The sequence below is a fragment of the Amblyomma mixtum genome, chromosome 2 (genome assembly GCF_055824585.1).
Source record: "Amblyomma mixtum isolate Tamu chromosome 2, ASM5582458v1, whole genome shotgun sequence".
Classification (NCBI taxonomy): Eukaryota; Metazoa; Arthropoda; class Arachnida; order Ixodida; family Ixodidae; genus Amblyomma; species Amblyomma mixtum.
Window position 1 is genome coordinate 5,416,370 of NC_143013.1, and position 19,504 is coordinate 5,435,873.

The 19,504-nt window shown below is 44.4% G+C and overlaps 1 protein-coding gene across 1 annotated transcript in view; it reads left to right on the forward strand.

Moving 5' to 3' along the window:
• LOC149358280 (glutamate receptor ionotropic, kainate 3-like) overlaps positions 1-19,504 on the forward strand; it is a 387,223-nt gene that overhangs the window by 355,681 nt on the left and 12,038 nt on the right. The window contains exons 9-12 of the mRNA XM_089570310.1: positions 11,398-11,505; positions 13,312-13,515; positions 16,629-16,990; positions 18,905-19,103. Of these exons, the coding sequence (XP_089426436.1) occupies positions 11,398-11,505; positions 13,312-13,515; positions 16,629-16,990; positions 18,905-19,103 (873 nt within the window). The remainder of the gene's footprint in view (positions 1-11,397; positions 11,506-13,311; positions 13,516-16,628; positions 16,991-18,904; positions 19,104-19,504) is intronic.

Consider the following 19,504-nt stretch of genomic DNA (forward strand, 5'->3'; position numbering starts at 1 on the left):
TACGGCTGGGTCAACTCGAATCAGTGCACGCAGAGCGGCCAGGACAGCTTCTGCCTTACTTCATAGTTCTCTCGCGGCGGCTTTTGAGAAAACGAAAGAGCTCGGCTCTTTTCCTCCCCCTAACGTCCTTTAATTGGGTGAGTGGATGAGCTCGGAAGGGAACGTGGCTGTTTAAATTGCGATCTGGGGCCCCTTCTGCGCAAGCTGGTCGGAGCATGGTGAAGTGTGTTGGCGCTTAACTCCATGCCGCCGCAGAACTCTCCGCATTAAATAAAAAAAAACACTAGCAAACGCCGAGGCAGCATTTGAACCTGTTACATTGAACCTGTATTATTACTTTTTACTAATATGCGGCATTTTATGTTTGGAATTACTATGTATATTATGTATTTTGTGTTTACAATTACTATGTATACTGCATGCTCTTATCTTGGTACAATTTTAATCGCAGCTTTGTTTTATTTCTGCTATTATCCGTTGTCAAGAGAAAACAAGGGGCAAGAACCGTTGTCAAGCTGCTCGAGAAGCAGCTTTTTGTTCTTATCCTTACATTTATTTCTGTATTGAAAGAAATGCTAAATTGATTGATTGATTGATTGATTGATTGATTGATTGATTGATTGATTGATTGATTGATTGATTGATTGATTGATTGATTGAGTATGGAGCCTTAGCAATACCAAACTAATATTGCGTCATTAACCATCTTTGCTATGTCCGGTACAAATTTTTCATTATACCCAGGTACCTATTTTTTGATGCCAACGTATACAGCGCAAGAAGACAAATCGTTTGACACCACTTCGAATGTCCTACGGAAATTAGTCTGGCCGCAATGGACGTTTGAAGTTTCAAGAAGTCACGGTTTGGGGAAACAAAGGTCGTCGGTGCGAATCCCTATGATGTGCTACGCTTTGATTCGACTAGTAATCGTATGCTACGTAACGCGCTGAATCGTTTGACTTTACTCCGAACTTTCTGTACTAATTAGATGGTCCGCAATCTGTGTACTTATGGTACCACCCACTGGTCCCACCTGAATGACCTTGTGTCTCATACTAACGCGACCTTGAGTGATGCGAGTATTAGAACTAACGCTCTAAAGAACATATGCGCGGGATCTCGTTATTGACAAGGATGCTACCGTAGGAGGGTGAGGTACATTAGTTATGATAAAAAGACAACTGAATCTAATATTATTTTCCCGGCGAAAAAATGTTGTGGTGATCACAAAGCCCAATCAATATTCAACATTCTTGGACAAAATTTTTTAATATTTGAATATTGTAAGGTGCTGTTATTGAAATATTGAAGGTAGCGGTCCATTCTGCCGATGTGTAGCAAAACTTTTCTTCTAAAGATTTTCCATCGCTGCCATCGAGCAGTTCAGACAGCCATGGAAAACCAGTGGGAATGCGATTGGTGGTAGAAAAAAATTTTAATAGCAAAAAAAATCAATCGTGCCGAAGAGAGATCTGCGGACATAGTGATTGTCATAGCGAAATCTTACAATATATAAAAAATGGCCTTTCCTTTGAAAAATTGTATTTCCAGAATTGTTTGGCTGTGAAGAATGCTTCCTTTGACGAGCAACTTTTAAAGGCCGTGTCAGTGAGGCATTATGAATTTTTCCTTCCCAGAGAACTCGGACTATGATGTAATAGTGCACAAACCTTTAAGGAATTCAAGACTTGAGCATATGTGGGGGGCTTAACAAAGGATCATTGTTTTTAACGCTGTCATGTAAGGAAAGTAAGGAAATGCTATACGACGGGCAATTAACATCGGTTATTCTGAGACATTTTTCACTGGACAGCGGGTAATGAAAGAGGAGGAAAGAAAGACGCTGAAATTGAAGTTTAACCAATTGACAGGTCTTTGCACGGGCGATGTGGGCGTCCAGAAAAATGTAGAGCCTAGGCGGCGCACTGTTCTGTAGTCTCACGAGCCTAGTAAGCGCCATCCTCAATCATTCTTCCATGGCACGTGTCGTCTCGGGTCAATCGATGACAATTTACTCCGCATTATGTATGCGATGGCGCAGGCGCCGACACAGCCCTTTTTGAATTATGCAGGGGGAAAATTCGCGCACCAATTTGACAGAGTGCATGTCGCTATAAGAAGTATCAGGTGGACACATACGTTACGAGATATATGAGAACAAAAATGTTGCCGACGAGTCATATAGTTATCATTCAAGTTTGCTTCATTGAGAAGGTACATTACAGACTGACCCGTCCGGCAGCAAGCTTCATTTATGAATATTTTGTGTTCGCAAGAATTACCACTATACCTTCAATCGCGGAACAGACTGAATAGAATCACGGAACTAACGACTGTATATTTAAGACATGGAGACGTAGGTGATAAAAACGAATGTCCATTCGTGTACCTGCAAATATGAATCGTTTGATTACGATAGCGATAGAAGCCCCATCGAGGAAAAAAGGTGGTGTCCGGTGATGTTCGTTATAAAATTCGCTGATTGCTCGACTTGGTGGGACATCACTGATGACACCATCATCTGCAAAACAAAAAAAAACAATGCCTTGAAAATCAGACTGGAACCGAAAATGGGCTGGAATGTTTAGCTGAAAAATTCATTTAAAACAACATCGGGTCATGCTTAACAAGCTTCTAAATCTATCACGTTCCAACGAGTAATAAGAGTAAGAACCATCACTTCTTTTGATGTACTTATTCTTCGGCTCAGAATCATGTTCGAAAGATGGTGAAAGGAAAGAACCATAAAATTATGCCTTTTCTTTTGTGCTTACAGATTGGGAATGAACATTATTGGAGTTCAAGTTAGTGGTCTGCCATAATATCTTTGCTAAGGTTGTCTTTAATTCTGGTCAAGCGGCTTAATTGGGGTGTGCAGTTGTATGTCTCTTGGTTACTGTCATCTGCAATAGGCCAACAGTAGCGCGTGCTTGATTCTTTCATTTATTTCATTTATTGGTTTTGTTTGGCCAGTACAGAGACTGCAAACAAGGGAGAGCAAGCTAAAGGCGCCTAGTAGCGCCTGACTGAGGCCTGCCCTCCCCATGTAAAAAAAACAAAAACAAAGTGGCACTTGGCAATGGTACAAAGTTTTCATAAGTAACAGAAACTAGAAAAGCAGCGGATATACTGACAACGAAACAGAGATCAGGCATGCATAGAGCTAAGCACAACAAAACTAAGATCAAAACATAACAAAGACAATAACTGATTAGGTAAAAACACACCACAACTAGCTATAACAAAAATATTCATGAACAGTTTTCCTAAATCTGACCTCGGACATATTTTGTAGTGACAATTCTGTTAAATATGGATAGGTGTTTAATGTATGAGGAATTATGTGAGTTAGTTTTTGGAACCCATAGTTTGTACGGGATTTTGATGCATGGTATTGAGGGTGCCTAAGACTGTATGCTGTTTGCGCAATTAAATATGTGCTCTCGAAAGTCTGCCAGTTTCCTTTCATAAGGTTTCTGATATAAACAGCAAGCTTCTTGTGGTAAGCGGCCGTGATGGTTAGCAGTCTATGGTTGAGGAAGGAAAGACCCGTGCTCTCACTGTAATGTAAATTATCAATCGCTATAGGAAGTTGGCTGTTGACCTCAAGACAGGGACGGAGACAGACACTAGCCGAACTGAAACCTTTTCCCGTTCGCGGTTCGGTGGGATTTATTTAAAGAACGAGTGCCTCAATAGTGAAAGAAAAAAGAAATAAAAAATACCCCCGAGGGTGGTATCATGAAGCTATTGTCCGAGAAAGCCATATCCGTAGACGGCGCCCCTTAAAGCATGCGCTGCGCTATAGCCGCGATTTCCCAAACTCTCAAATTAGGGACTCTGGAAACCGTGTTTGAAAATGTTTAGGGGAAAAGAGGGCTTAAAAAAATACGGGCCGGAGACTACGCCGTCTTTAACTACCTATCAAGTGCAGGTGACCTAGTTCCACCCAGCTATGCCATGGCGGAGCTGTGCGACGACGACCGTGGAGTGGATGTACGGTTGAGGTGGGATTGGGGACGGGAATGGTGGCGAAGGGAAGGGGAGTAGGGAGAACCCTAGGTTTGGCCTGGCCGACATGCAAAGCCGTTCGGGCGCGCTGGAGCGGCTCAAATTGCCCCCGCTTTCCGCGCACCCGTACTGCCACCGCCGCCCGATTTCAGGGATAGAGGCTCGACGGTAATTTTCGGCTCCGAGGAGACCAGCGAAGCCAACATTAAACGCAGCACGATGCGACGGCGTCGGAGCCGAGATAATTGCCGCGCCAGTTAGGTCTAGCCAGGACATGAAATTTTTAGGAAGGTGAATGGACGCACAATAGAACACTTTGTCGACACGCTGGACGGAAGTCTGCCCTTTTGAATGGCACTTTGGGCATTAGTTTGCTCGTCCGGAAATCTGCAGGATCGACGTACCCTTGTTACTGAAGTTTTCTGTTATGACAGTAGTGGGCATAAATGTCTGGTTGCTTAGTGGCACTTAAATGTAATTTTCTCCGAAAGAACTATTTTTACGGGACATCTGGATTGTCTTTCATTGTTATTAATATGCTCTCCCGACAGCAAAGTCTTTCTGCAATTGCATGTCACAGCAGTCACAGCAGTCACAGAACCTGCTACGTAGAGGCCCAGTTCTACCTTCCTATGACCATGGAGTAGAATGGTGTAGACCTGCACTTTGGTTTATTTCAAAAACATCGCATGAATGAACAGATTGGATTCATTCCTTTCTTCATTCATTCGTTCGTCGGTCGGTCGGTTCGTCGTACTCGTAGCTCTTTCGTTCGTTTCTTTGTCTTGTCATCATTCACACATTCAAAGAAACGTCAGAAAGCAATGAGCAGCATTTCAAAGTTCGTTGGCACGTTAATGACCGGCTTGATTTCTAACTACAAGAAGCAAAACATGTAGGAAATCATTTTCCTGCAGGTATAGCGAATTTTAGCATACAAACTTGCCTAAATAATAATAACAGCAGCGGCCCAGACTCTAACTCTTAGTTTCAGCGACATTCTCTCGGAGGCTGCGCTTCCGCGAATGCAGGCTTCTAAACTCTAATTCGACCGCCTGTTTTAAAGCACAAATAATTATTTTTCTTATTGGCTGGTTAACTTTGACGACACTTCTTTTTTCCGATAACGGCTGCACAACTTGCATCTGTCGTCTGCAAAGTGCGCAAAGATTTAGAACATCGTCGCTTTGTTCATTAGTACGCTCATGTGATCAATAACACCATGCGGGGATTTTGTTTTGGCGGTTCCTAATTAGCACCGCGAAAGTTGAAGCTCCACCACGTAAACTATGCTGCGAGCCACTATTCTGGACGTCAACAAAAACCTTACTGGCAGATGGCAAGAGTAGGGCAAAAAAAAAAACTACTTTTGGTTTTATTTTGATGTCGGCGAAATTAGTATTTCACTGTCATTTATATCCATATCTTTTTCGGCCTAGCCTTTTATGGAGTGCTCTGACGATCTTCGCAGCTCGATCGTGTTGATTCGCGGATCGTCGCTCTTCTTCGTCTGCAATCTCCCTTTTCGCCGAGCATCTTTTGACACCCGCCGCACGTCGTGGTTGAACAAGACTGATGACACCCGCGGCTCGAAAGATCATTATGCGCCCCGTCTCCATCCCAGGCTCCATCCGTGACACCCTCCCATACCAGTCGCGCCGCCTCTTTCTGTTTACGCAACCTTCGCTCGCTGAAAAGACCGGTTTCTTACGGCCCAAGCCCGTCATCTTGGTGAAAGGGAATGTTGGATGGGCGTCACGAGCGAGCGCGGCCCAATTCCGCGCACGTTGACAAGCACCTCGCATCTAACATTTACACTCATTCAATGGCTTGTCTCTTGATACTTTCACTTAGCGATTCGCTGCGGTTCAGAGCAGTCGCTTATCTATTTTTGCTCTCTTTGTGATGGCTTGCGCAGCGGCCCTCATCTGTAGAGGCAGTAAAAGCAGGCTGTCCGAGTGTCTTGCGTGTAAACATGCCATTACTGACGGTGACACGTATACCAGTGTGCGTGCGCCTAGTTTGTAGGAGAGGGTCAAGTCTTTCTGCCCGATTGTGTACGGCTGTAGGCAAGACACGGCAGTAGAGGGCGGCATTGTCGGCCTTGAATGTTCTCCGCTTGCCACTTTGAGTACAAGTGATGGCATTTTGTACGAGGTAATGAATGATGCCTCCGCCTGGAAGTTGCCAAAATACTTTGCGGGAAAGAAGTTGCTTGCAGTTCAGGCCAGCATACTGCCGGGTTAGTGTCATTCTACGCCGTTGTTGGAGTAAAAAGGGGATAGTTAAAAGAGAGTGCTCTAGAGGAGAGCTTTTACTCCCTTTTTACTACTCCTTTCTGTTTTGGGTGTAGGTGTTGCGTGCTGCGAAGAAGACAGGAGGAAAACTAGAAGGAGGATAGAAAAATGTTTGTCATCTCGCTTCTTTTTCTCGCCGCTTTTCTTTACAGACGTTGGAGGGAAAGCGAAGACTAAGCTGGACATGAAAAGATAAAAGTATAAATAAAGTAGTTTCGGGAGGAAAAAGTTCAACAAGGTAAAAGCGAACAAGGAAAAGTTTTGGGGGGTAATCTCCTCGTCCCAATTCATCAACTTAGTTCTGGGTGTAAAAGCATTCGTTTAAGCTTTTCTTTTCTTTTTGCGAAGAGTCCATTGTTAAGCCTCCTTCCAAAAGGCGTCTTTCACCGGACCCAAAAGCGCCCATAAAAGAAGGTCGGCAGCAAATGAAAACAAAAAAAAAATCCGCCGGCAGCTTTCTTGATTAAAAGCGTACAGCGCTTTGCGAACTGGTGTTAATGTCTGCTAATTTATAGCCGTGATGACAGAGCTGTTCGCACATAATATTGACTAATGATAGTCTGGCATTCGTCATACGACCAATCACAATTACAAGCGCTGGAGTGAACGTGACTTTAACAATCCGCACGGGGAGAATTTCACGTGGAAAGGACAATTCGGGGCATGGTAAGAAGATATCCGCTTCTTCACCTCCCGAACGCTACATGTCTTCAGTGAGATGCGCTAGTTTTGTTTCAAACTAGAGAATAGTTTCTTACCTATCATTTCTACTCTGAGCAGTCGCCAAAACGCGAGAAAAAATAGTTAGCTTAAGGCCAGTTCTGAGTTGCCAGCTATAGAAACGCGCACTTCTAATCCAGTCTTGAGATAAGTCCTTGAACTGCGAGTTCGTGAGATTAATACTACAAGAGGATGTAAAGGGTCAGTCAAAAGTTCCAAGGCCACAGGGTTTGCTTTTGACCACCATAGTCGGGCAGTTGAGATACCCTTGAAGCTCAAAATATCTGTAGAGAATAGAAGAAGGATCGTTCTATCATCTGAGAACCTTAATAGCTTTATTGGGATCTTAAGTGCCAGGATATACCGATGAAAAGCGGACCATGTGGCTGGGAACTTTTGACCAACCCTGTACTTTTTGAAGCACCATGACGAGCTTTGGCGCGCCACATTCAAGTTCTCCTGATTAATTTCGACTGCCTGGGGAAGTTTAACGGCTTTCGATTTACTCAGATTTCCGATTACGTTTAATTCTTCCCCTTAAAGCTGGCTCAAACGACTTCTGTTATAGATGGCTATGCATCGACATTGCATTGTCACCTCTATTCATTTTTTATTTCTTTTTGATCCGGAATCTCCATGTGCAGACACACTCTTACTTACTTTGCTAAGTGCTAAGCCTATTTCGGATAAAAAGGTTATTTTCGCTATTGTTGTGCTTCTTCGACTGTCCCTCTAACCCCGCCATCATCGTGCTTTCTTAAGAGAAAAAAAAAATACAACAGAGGTCAGCGCCCTATATTCTCAAAAAGCTAGGGGATCGGAATTCCAAACACGTCTTAATGACCTGACCTTTTTACCGCATGCGTTGGCAATGCGAGAGCATTAGAAGCTGTTGACGCCTTTACCAGAGGTGATGTCATTTCTGGTCTGGTGATGACACCTCCTTCCAATCAAAGGGCGGATTTTATGACCCGAAGGCACTTTTTTTTCCTCGATGAGGCTTTTAACACTGTCGCTTTAAAAGAGTAAGCCTTATTTTAAAATACGCGCACTTGTACCCCAGGATTTATGCTCAATGGCTAAGCATCCCAAGAGGTGCACCGGACTGCTGATTTGATCCTGCAGTGCCGAGAGAGGATACCCTCGCCAACAAAAGCAAGCCGAACTCGATTGCAGGTGATTTGACGTCGCTTTGAAGGAAGTGGAGTCTCGATTAGACCTCAATTCCCAAAAACGAAGAATCCCTGACTCTAACGAAATGAAAGCTCTTCGCTGGCCTAAAGACGAGGCGCACACAACCCCGGATTCTCTCGCCTCTCGGAACGCGCGGCGCGGTTTGTCTTAGCGGGGCATCGTCGTCTCGCCGCGAAAGCAATCTGGTCACTGCGGGCTATTGATCTTCGGTGTCGCCCGCGTCGTCGCTGCCACAGTGGCCTTCCCACGCTAATGAACGCCACACGCTCGCTCAAAGCACTGCCGCGTCCCAAATGATCCGTCGCCCCTCCCTCCATTCGCGAGCTGGCGGGGCTCTTTCCTTCGCCTTCAATGCGAAGGCCGGCCAGATGAAGGATTTAATGAATCCCCTAATGACTGCGCCTCCCAAGTGGCTAGGCCTCGTCGATGGAGGTAGAGGACACCAAGCACCCTCGCCTGACCTTTCCCATTCGACTTGAACTAATTTTCGGTTCTCTCAGAATCCTTGCGGTATATCGTTCAGCCTTTTGCACTTCTTCGACTTTGGAATAGCTTCTTAGTCTTTATCGTCGTTTCCTGCCTGACTTTGCTCCGGTTTTTCATTTTTAGATTTCTCGCCGCATAGCCCTTGATTCGAGGAGGATTTTAAAGCGAACGAACGCGCCTTCCTGCTCTTTTAGTAAGTTGGTGAGAGCTGTGAAAGTAATAACGAATAAAAAAAATTGATTCGGGCGAAAAATTAGCCCAGCCCGCCTATACTGCTGGTATGGTTTTGCGAAATCTACACTGGTATTTGAAGCTCTATAAGCGCATGATATGAGCGATCATTATCCCCTCTAGATTTAGAATCAACCTACATCAATTTTGTTCGGCGCATAGTAATTGATATATGGGCGTTCACACAAACACATAGACCACAGAAGTCACACACAAGCATAGAATTATTTGCTTGGCATTCCAAGTTGACAAACGCGGTGCAGAGTGCCCTTGTGTGCAGTGTAAGAGTCAAATGAATTTTTTGAGAATTCGATTTTATACAAAAATTCGAATCCATGAAGCTTCTAGGTTAACTATCCAAAGTATTTTTGCACTAGAATATAAAATCGTGACGCAACCGTCGATTAAAACCGCTACGATTTTCACGCTTCTCCTCACCGCCTTAGAGAACCGTGGGGAAACTCGTAGTGACGTCATTATTGCTGAATTCTCAGGTGTCCGCTGCCTGCGCCTACATGCTGCTGTGAGCCGTACGATGCCGCCAAACAATACTTCGTGAGCTTCAACTTCGATGGCGTTGGCTTTCTTCATTGTAACAACCGTTTCTTCGCTGGAAACGTAGCGTCGTCGTACGTGGCGCCATTATCCATCTCTGACATAGCTTTGCACTGCAGAGAAGCCTGAACACCGATGCCGCTTTATTCGGCTGTTGTCCACCATTTCGAAAGCTAGCGCAAAACGATTTCGCTGGCTTTACCAGCATGTTTCACACATTTGGCCCTTTTAAAGTAATCGAATTCTAAAACCTCTTCAGTTTTCCAATAATGTCGGGACATGCCTTCTGACAGCAAGTAAATTAACACTGTTGCATCGCTTCCATCTTCTGTGAACTTCTGGGAGCACTTGTACTTTCATATGTTTTCATTACTGGTTCTTGAGAATAGTTGTTTACTAAAATTTTGTCTTTAATAATTACGCGTTTTTTTTTTTTGCGTTCACTAACTTGGTTTGCACAGTGATATTAATTTATTTAGTTATTCCTATATAGAATCTTTTTTTTTTTTTGTCTTCAAGAATATGCTGCAAGAGTTCGCCAAGGAGCTCTTCAGTAGAACAGCTTTTACCCTCGCAGCTTAGTTCATTGCCTTCAAAAGTGAACGTGGTTGCTCAATATAGTATGTGTGCAGTCGACGCCACTTCGCAGATTATCAGCGCGATTTAAGAAACCTAAAAAGCATGCGCAGCAAGGTTGAAGGATTGACGAAGGCTCACTTTATCATCTAATGTTTGTGAGCCCATGTACTACGTGAGGGGCGTGTCACAGTGCCGGCCGTCATCAGAAGAAAAACACGGGTTTGAAATAAGCAAACAGGTTCCGCGGACAAGCATGAAGCTTTAAGGAAATTAAGCTTCTCAACTACGTATATATTGTGCGTATATGCGCCTCCTCTCGGCCGGTACTAAGCTATCGAAAGCCGCTGCTCAAAAATTGGACACAAACTAATGAATATGCGCGTTTAATTACTGCTGCCAACACATTGCGCTGCGTTGAAATTATTTTTCTGAGGTTCGGTTCGTGACCACCAATGAAGTGGAGAAATTAAGCCCCGGAGTTGACGGAGATGTTCTCAAAAACACTTAGCCTCGCTAGAATGCGTCCTTCAAGTTGTCCAAAATATAAATCTAGGCAAACGCTGTGATTGTTATTTTTATCCGGCATATTTCTGTCTTGCAGTGACGCGGGCGATTTCTTTGCAAACATTGATCTTCCGACGCATAAAAAAACAGACCTGGGACACAAGAGGGTATAAAAATTGCGACACATCACAAGCGTGTTGTGCTTCAGCGATCGTAGTGTCAATAACTTTTCTTTTGCGCTTGTACTTTTGAACCTCTTGTTTGACGCTGACAAACCAATAAGCCCTAACCTCTACGCTACTCATCCGCTAATGCTGTGCGGTATTACTTTTTGGTAGCATGAAGAGGCGACTTTAAAAATAGCCTTATGTATAATATTTTCTTTTGCTTCATTACTTTAAAGCTTTCCCTAACGTAGCTGTGGTTTGATGTTTATTTTTTTCACAATGAAAGGTGAAGCCAAATCACAAGGCCGTAGGCCTGACTAATCCTTGGCTCCCTGATACATAATATGGGGCAAACAATGACACCAAACAATATAAAAACAATATGGCACAAACAAGCATAAATTGAATACACCACGTGATACCTATACAAGCCAATCACCGACACATCCGGTTTTCCCCGAAAAACAACAACAAAAACATGCTGTGTAGCTTGAACACAGTTCGAGAGAGAGACGAATTAAAACAGGACAACACAGTTACTTTATTGATCTTATCTTGGTGTTTATGTTGCACCTTCACAGGAGCATCTCGCTGTATATGTATAGGGCACTTTCGACTAATTTCTGTTTTTTGCTCATTTTCTTGCTTAGGTGGGGCATTGGACACCTAGAGACAACGTGACCGTAGAAGACAATGTAACGTCGGACTACGACTCGCTTCTCATCAAAGACAAGACTTTGGTCGTGACCACAGTTCTCGTGAGTATTTTGAAGTGAACACCTTCAATGCACGCGATGCTGCATAGTTTTTGACCAAAAGATTGCGTTTGATTTTTCTTGATTCTGCATTCGATTCTCATTGTTTTTTTAGGCTTGTCTATATAAGTACAATATTGCGCCATGCTAGTGACAGTTGTTTCTTTTAAATGCAACTTCATACCCTCTCTTTCAAAAGGTTACTGTTCATGATGGCGCTGCTTTTTATTTTGCTGGATTCTCTTCTTTAAACACATTTTTGTTCAAAACATAGCAGAATGAGTTCCCTCTGTCTACAGCCATAATGCCGTTAAAGAGCAAGGCGTTCTTTTTCACCTTTTTTTCTTTAAAATACAATGTTTTGATTATAAAAAAAGTGCACACGATCACTAATTAAATCTCCTTTGGAAGAGCCCTCGAACCTCGCTCATGTACAGGCTAGCTTAATATGAAAGGGAACACGGAAGCGCGCGGCTACGCGCTTCAGTGTTCCCTTTTATATTAGGCGGCCCTGTACAAACGTGAAACGAGATGACTGCCCGGCACAAGCAGACGTGGAAACGCAGCCGTGCTATATTGCAGAACTTATGATTAAAGTACAGTTCGCAGCTGTACATACAAAGATCTTTTATTTCAACAGCTGCCATTGCCCCTAAGGCTAGGTGAAAAATTTGTCGAAGGGGGAAAGATGCGCCAGTTTTACTGCTGGAGAGGGTTTGTAAACGCCACTAAATTTATGAAATATCTCGCTGCTAGTGCAAGGACTTAACGCGTTTTAAGTGGAGTCTTCTGTGCGGCTAGTTGGCCTACGTAGTCGCGGAGCTTGTTCACATTTGAGTACTGGCCACTGTTCGCTACATTTTTATCGATTTTTTTTTTCTTATCTGATTTTTGTTGCACCATGCTCGCCTGTTTGATGAATAGGAGACAACGCGACATTATTGCTCTTTGTACGAATGTGCACTGATGACTGCAAGGTTTGCATTTCCGGCAGAATTGTTTGTTTGCCGTTATCATCTTAAAGGGGCTTTGAAAGGGATTCTAATGAAGTTGAGGTATGCCTGTGATTTTAAACGATGCCGCTTCACGAATTTTCTCCAGCAAGAATTTTCTTAATGCGCTGTGTAGAAGCTGAGTTGTCATTAGTCAAAATTTCAATATCAGCGCCTTTTGCTCTCCCCTCGTCACTTTTTGAACGCTGAAAGGTTGGCACTCCGGCCCCCTCCAGCCTGGAGCGGTGCTTCCTGACCCGCCAGAGCTACGCTGTTTATTGGCCGCGGCCATGACATACCTACCTCACATCCGAAAGAATCTAACCAGTAGTCACTTCCGAACTGCTATACGTAGGAGCTGTGCGACGGAGTAAGGTGCGAGCATGAACAAGTCGCCGGCCAACTTTCGCGCGCGATTGCGGGTTCTCTGCTGCGTGTAAAAGTGTATTGTTTGGCTCAGATGTTTATCACAACACCGTGCAAATATTGAGCGAGGGGATGTGCTCTCCTCGCGAGGTGTTTCAGAGCCCTTTGAAGAGTTTATGTAAAACGGCAAAAAAGAACTAGCTTGGTTCTAGCTCTGCAGAAGGTAACGGATGAAAGGGCGAATATATTATGGAACTGATAATTTATAAGTGCCACTGCTAGATCGCCACAAGATAATAAACCGGGTATTGAAGGTGTAAAGCTAATTCGTGGCTATTGCAGACTGTGGTGGTCTTGGTAAGTCTTCATGAGTGTGATTGTTAGTATCACTCTCGACTGCGCTTTTTTTTCTGTCTGATGCCATTAACTTTGTTTCTCAATGTTTTGCCAGACTGATCCGTACATGATGCTCAAGGAGTCCGCGGCGGACCTGCAAGGCAACGATCGCTTCGAGGGATACTGTGTAGACCTCCTAAAGGAGTTGTCTAAGCAGTTGAACTTCAAGTACGAGATCCGGCTGGTCAAAGACAAGGCTTACGGCATTCAAAACGCCAGTGGAAACTGGAATGGAATGATCGGAGAAGTTGTAAGCGGAGTAAGTAAAAGATTTTTTGTCCACTTTCAGCGCAGATGCATGAATACAACACCAGCAAAGTGCCAGGAACTGAGACAGCGAAAGCTATGTGTCTGCTTCGGCAGGCTAAGTGGCTCAAACAGCTTGTTTAATGCATTTTAATGAGTGCAAAAACAACTGCGACTCTACGAAATCTTGCAGCACCAGTAGTCTTTATTAAATCTGCAGCGAATATTGTGACGTGCTTATTGTAAGCCTTGGAATTTGCTTGCAACGTCTTTGTGATTACTTGTGTGAGGTCGTAACGATAAAAACATTCAGTATGGCTCAGGCTCAATTAAACCGGTCATCACTGTTTTAATTTTCTGGGTTGCGGTGTCTATTCTAAAGCGGCAAGCAAAGCAGTCAGAAAAACCGAGGTCTTTACGATGCCCATCGCCAGTTTGCCAGCAATTCCGCGAGCTATTAATTTCTCCACGGTATATAACCGCAAAAAGCACCGCCCGTTTAAAACCTTCTCTTATATTATGAACAGCGTACAACGTGGCTTTCTAGTTCCTCGGTTTGACGTATCAGTATGTGAGCACATTTACACAGCAAATGAACCTTATTTCTGAGGAGTGCAGTAAGTAAGAGATGTAGGATTGTGTTTGCTCTGAGATTATGCAGCTCCACGCATTGTTTCTAGGGCATTGAAACAAAAACGCAGTAGCGCTATTGGAGAAAACAAAATAACACAGCGAGCTTACGAATGCGCGTTTATGGCATAAAAATTTGATGTTAGCTGAATGTTTGGAGCACTAATGTAGACATAATCAGCAACAACTGGCCTTGCACCTCTTTTCTGAAAAGTATCAGAGTATCCAGTTGCTGTTGATTTCAACTTCCTGAAAACATTTGTCTCAGCTGTTCATCATGTTCTAATTTTATTTGCCAAAGACAGCGCTTAAATATACTAGGTTGTTGTGTAAAATAGCCGTTTGTTTGTACTTCAAGTTCAGTTATTAAGTAACCTGAGAAAATGGCGTTTCACTCCTCCTCACTCCACTGTCATTGAGAGGCCACACAAATATCTTCGATGCCATCAGCATCACTGGCCATGAAAGTGTTTGAAATATTTCTGGCATTCCTAGGACCACATACAGCAGACATTATAGAATTGTTCCATCCGCTGATCATAGGGTCAGTCACCATCTACAGTGAATTAATAGCCAGTTTCAGAATAGAAGCACCCTATCGGAAGGCTGGGCCCTAAAAGGTGCAGGGCAACAACTCCCCACGGATTTTGTTCTGCGCATGCGCCCTAGCGCCCAGCTATTCTTAAAATCCCACCGTTTTAAAACTCGCCAGTGTCGGAAGCAACGTAAACACACCCCTATCACAGATTTTTAGAGAAACTACGCGTCAAGTGTGTCTCTCAAGTAGGTGTCTTATTTGGACGATGGGCAGCTCATGCAGATAAGTAGTCGTTTACATTCCTTCTCGGCTAAAGGTGGCCCCACAAGCCGCACACTTTGCTACTGTGTGGGGAAGCGGAATCATACGCATGGACCCTAACCTGAGTGGCTGGCCGCCTGAAAATCAGTGCATCTAAAATGCACGGCGCACGCCCATTCTAAACTTATATCAGTATCCAGCATGAGAGTGCCTTTTTGGTACGCTAGCACTTAAGCCCACACTCGGGGATTTCAGTGATATTTGTCTGAAGCCTGCTCGACCTTGAACCAGCCTAGGTCACGTGACCTCATGACGTCATCCCAACCTGCACACCAGATTGTGAGCAAACTTTCCGCTGTGGCAAGTGACAGTTCAATTAGTGATCGGTCGCGAGTGGTTGCTCGAAAACAGAGGAACCTGGGTCTCACTAGCACCACCGCTGACAGCACCTGTCATAGAAGGGCAGTGTAACATGGTAGGTGTAAAGTTAAGAGATCGGTAGCAGGCGGAGTGGGTGAGGGAACAAACGCTGATTAATGACATCCTAGTTGAAATCAAGAGAAAGAAATGGGCCCGGGAAGGGCGTGTAATGCGAAGGCAAGATAACCGCTGGTCCTTGAGGGTAACGGAGTAGATTCCAAGAGAAGGCATGCCTAGCAGGGGGCGGCAGAAAGTTAGGTGGGCGGATGAGATTAAGAAGTTTGCAGGGATGGGATGGCCGCAACTGGCGAAGGACAGGGTTACTTGAAGAGACATGGAAGACGCCTTTGCCCTGCAGTGGGCGTAGTCAGGCTGATGATGATGATGATGGCGCATCGCTTAACCTCTGTACCACTGCGTCAAGAGTGGTACGAGGACATCCACAGATCTATGAGCGTAAAGTATAGAATGACCAATTCGGCATATATGCGCATTATTCCATTAATGCTATTGCGTCATACCCTTAAGGCGGAGCTTAAGATTCCCCTCCATTTTTAGTGTGCTTATACTAAGGCTCCCACCCAGTGATTTCGCCGATGCTTGTCTGAAGCCGGTTTCACTTTGAAAACCGAGTCTCGAACCAAAGCCGAATTAAAAACAGAAGTGGTAGCGCTCCTAATTCGCATTTGGCTTAACCGCGCTAAATAATGGCGACAGGTAGCGCGAAAAGAACCAGGACTTAAGGAAGAGGCAAGACACGACACGAGAGAATTGAATCAAATTCAACTCACCCCCAAATTCAACTCGCCCAACGTGCCACCTTACCACGCTAAATTGTTTATCAGTTCATCATTTTTTCAGACCGCCGCGGGGGCTCAGTGGTTATGGCACTCAACTGCTGGCTCGAATGACGCGGGTTCGATCCCGGCCGGGCAGTCCAGTTTCTATGGAGACGAAATTCTAGAGGCCCATGTACTGTGCGATGTGAGTGCACGTTAAAGAACCCCAGATGGTCGAAATTTCCGGAGCCCTTCACTACAGTGTCCCTCATAGCCGCTTTGGGACGTCAAGCCCCCATAAAACAAACAAACATTTTTTCAGGAGAATGGAGGCAAACATGCCCACCAGTATGCCAGTCTTGCTGATGCACATATCATAATCCACGTGGCGCAATACAATACAATGTGCCTTTCTTAAATGTCGTAGGGAACTTTCCCGGATAGCGAAGGAGTTCATAACGATATGAACACGTGCTTACGTGAGATATGCCCACGCAGAAAGCGGACCTGGCCATCGCTGATCTGACCATCACGTCTAAGCGAGAGGTGGCCGTGGATTTCACGATGCCCTTCATGAACACGGGCATCAGCATCCTGTTCAAGAAGCCCACCCAGAAGGTGACGACACTGTTCAGCTTCCTGTCGCCCTTCAGCATGGAGGTGTGGGCCTACGTGGTGGGCGCCTACATCGGCGTCTCCGTGGTGCTTTTCCTGGTGGGCCGCCTCAGTCCTTACGAGTGGGACAACCCGCACCCGTGTCGCCAGAACGACCAGGTGCTCGAGAACAGCTTCAGCCTGCTCAACTCACTCTGGTTCACAATCGGCTCGCTCATGCAGCAGGGCTCGGACCTGGCGCCCAAGTGAGCCTCTTTGCGTTGCGCCTCTTATAGCATTTATGGCAAATCACTTGTAGCAGTTCTTGGCGGCCTCTATAGGCTGCAAGAGCCAAGAAACGGTGGATTTAGTAGCAAAATACTTATTAATGAAAAATAAATTATGAGTCAGAGAAAGCGGTGAGGTTAAAATGCATGGTTGGATAGCTTTTCGTTGAAGGGGGCATTATAGAACAAGCATTTTGAAGGCAGGACAAGTAATCGCTCTATGTAGTGTAGGCACCAAACAGCAGCACGATTAATGAATTTGTAAAAGAAAAATTAACTTCTGATTTTTCTGTCCTTTTCTGGGTTGTCCTCTCTTCGTGTGCGTTGAAGATGATAACTACCTGTCATTTGGTCTACACTGTCAAAAGATTCAGGCATGTTCTGTTAGCTTCGTCGAACACCGAATTTGAGTTGAAAGTAAGCGCTGTGTATGTCTTTCCTTTTCTGTCGTCCTTGTCTTTTTGAGCGCTTTCACTGTCAAGTCGAATTTATCTGTTTAGCGCATCCCTAATAGTTAAGCTGAAATATTCACACTGCTGTTCTTTCAGCTAACGAAGTCGCTAGTCACTTCCCTAATGAGAGCTAAATTATAAGGCTGCTGACAGATAATCAAGCAGATGCACATGATGCTTTACCACATAAACAGTTTTTACATTAAGCACTTAAAATTTGCTCTGTAAATTAACTTTCCTGTCACCTATATGGTACCCAAGTAATGCGGAAGAAACTGCTTCAACAGTTAGACCAAGAGTCATCCTGTCTTGCAGTGGTCTGGAAAACGCGTTTTGATTAGTCGCTGTGTTATAGTAAATTAATTTATTATCAAAGAAGATGCTACTAAGGCTCTTTTCATTATCAAAATACTGCTGTTGTAGCCGTTCTTTGTTCTTTACTTCATAATTCTTCAAACGCACTAGTTCACTATTTGCAACAATGTATTTCATACCATTTTGCTGTTGCTTCTGCTGACTGTTTAGCCCTCTTTAAGACAAAACACCTTTTACAGGTGCAAGGCTTACTTTATACGACTAAGGTCGAATGTCTTACGGGACAAGTACGTCAAAATGATTATTTGTTGTGCGAAAACGACCACCTTTAAAAGAAGCAAACCGCCAAACGAAAAAAACAAACAAACTGAGAAGCTTAAGGCTCGTTCTGCGGTTGACAAAGTCGCGCCGCGTGTTATATTGAGAAATGAGGCCAAAAGGGATTAAACTGCACGGCCTTGTAGTGTATGGAACACAAAAAGTGCTGCCACAGAAGTGATTAGAAAACCTGAATTGAATGCACGATTCTACCGGACACTGGTGGAAATAAGCTCGAATAGTTGGTGTGCCGGAGGCATCTGTGATCTGCAATTTTTTGAACAGAACGTCTTTTTCTCCAGTCCCCAAAGCAGATTTACAGAACGATGATATGGCATGCGCAATGTGTGCGAATACTGAAGTTCACACATGCAGACTTAATGTCAGTGCAGTGCTTAAGAGAAGCAAAAATAACGCAGTGAAGTATGAATAATGTTTCAAAGGCAAACTCAACGAAAAACAGCTTCTCTGCGATATTAGCCAGTAGTTATCTATAAGCCTCAAGCTTTTATGAGCTATAATAAAAATTGTTGCTTCAAAGCTCTGAAAGGTCGTACTATGAGTTGGTGGAAAATTTAATTCCAGTCGCATGAGCAGTTGTTTTTGTAATCCTTCCGCAACATGTTGTCACTGTTCTCCTTATCTTATGTGCTTCTTTACCGTTAATAGATCAGTGTTGACTAATTATTTACCAATGACGGCAGTGTTATGCATGCGCAAAACCTCTACACTAGGAATGCCGAAGAAGAGTCCGCCTTTTACTTACTACAAATGGCTTCCGAGCTCAGCTCTGTTTTCTCTGGTGCAGAGCTATGTCAACCCGAACCGTGGCGGGCATCTGGTACTTCTTCACGCTCATCATGATATCGTCGTACACGGCCAACCTGGCCGCCTTCCTGACAGTCGAGAAGACTGTCTATCCAATCGAGAACGCTGAAGACTTGGCAAAGCAGGTCAAGATCAAGTACGGCTGCCTCCGCTCGGGCAGCACACGGGCGTTCTTCAATGTAAGCGTTTACTGAATCGCCGTTGACGTTGCGACTGGGTTTCCTCATTGCCATTGGTCTAGGCAAAGAGGGCAGCAGCTCCTAATTTCTTCTTTTTGCCTCGAATTGCTTCGCTGTAAAAAGCGTCTTTTTTTGCGCGGTCTGTACAGTCGCGAGTAAAAAAGATTAGCACACAGGACGGAACACCGGAGCGGCGGAATGACAACGCGGTGCGCTGCGGGTAACGAAGAGGCTGATAACGAGAGTGCCGGGCCGTTCCCATTCTACAGTATTAGGGGGGTTCAGCGGACTGTCACGGACCAGAAAAATTACTGGCTAAAAGCAGCGCTATCATCTACTTTTGCCGCGAGTTCCTTTTGACAAACCATCGCGGACATAAAAAAAGAACAAGTAATAAAAAG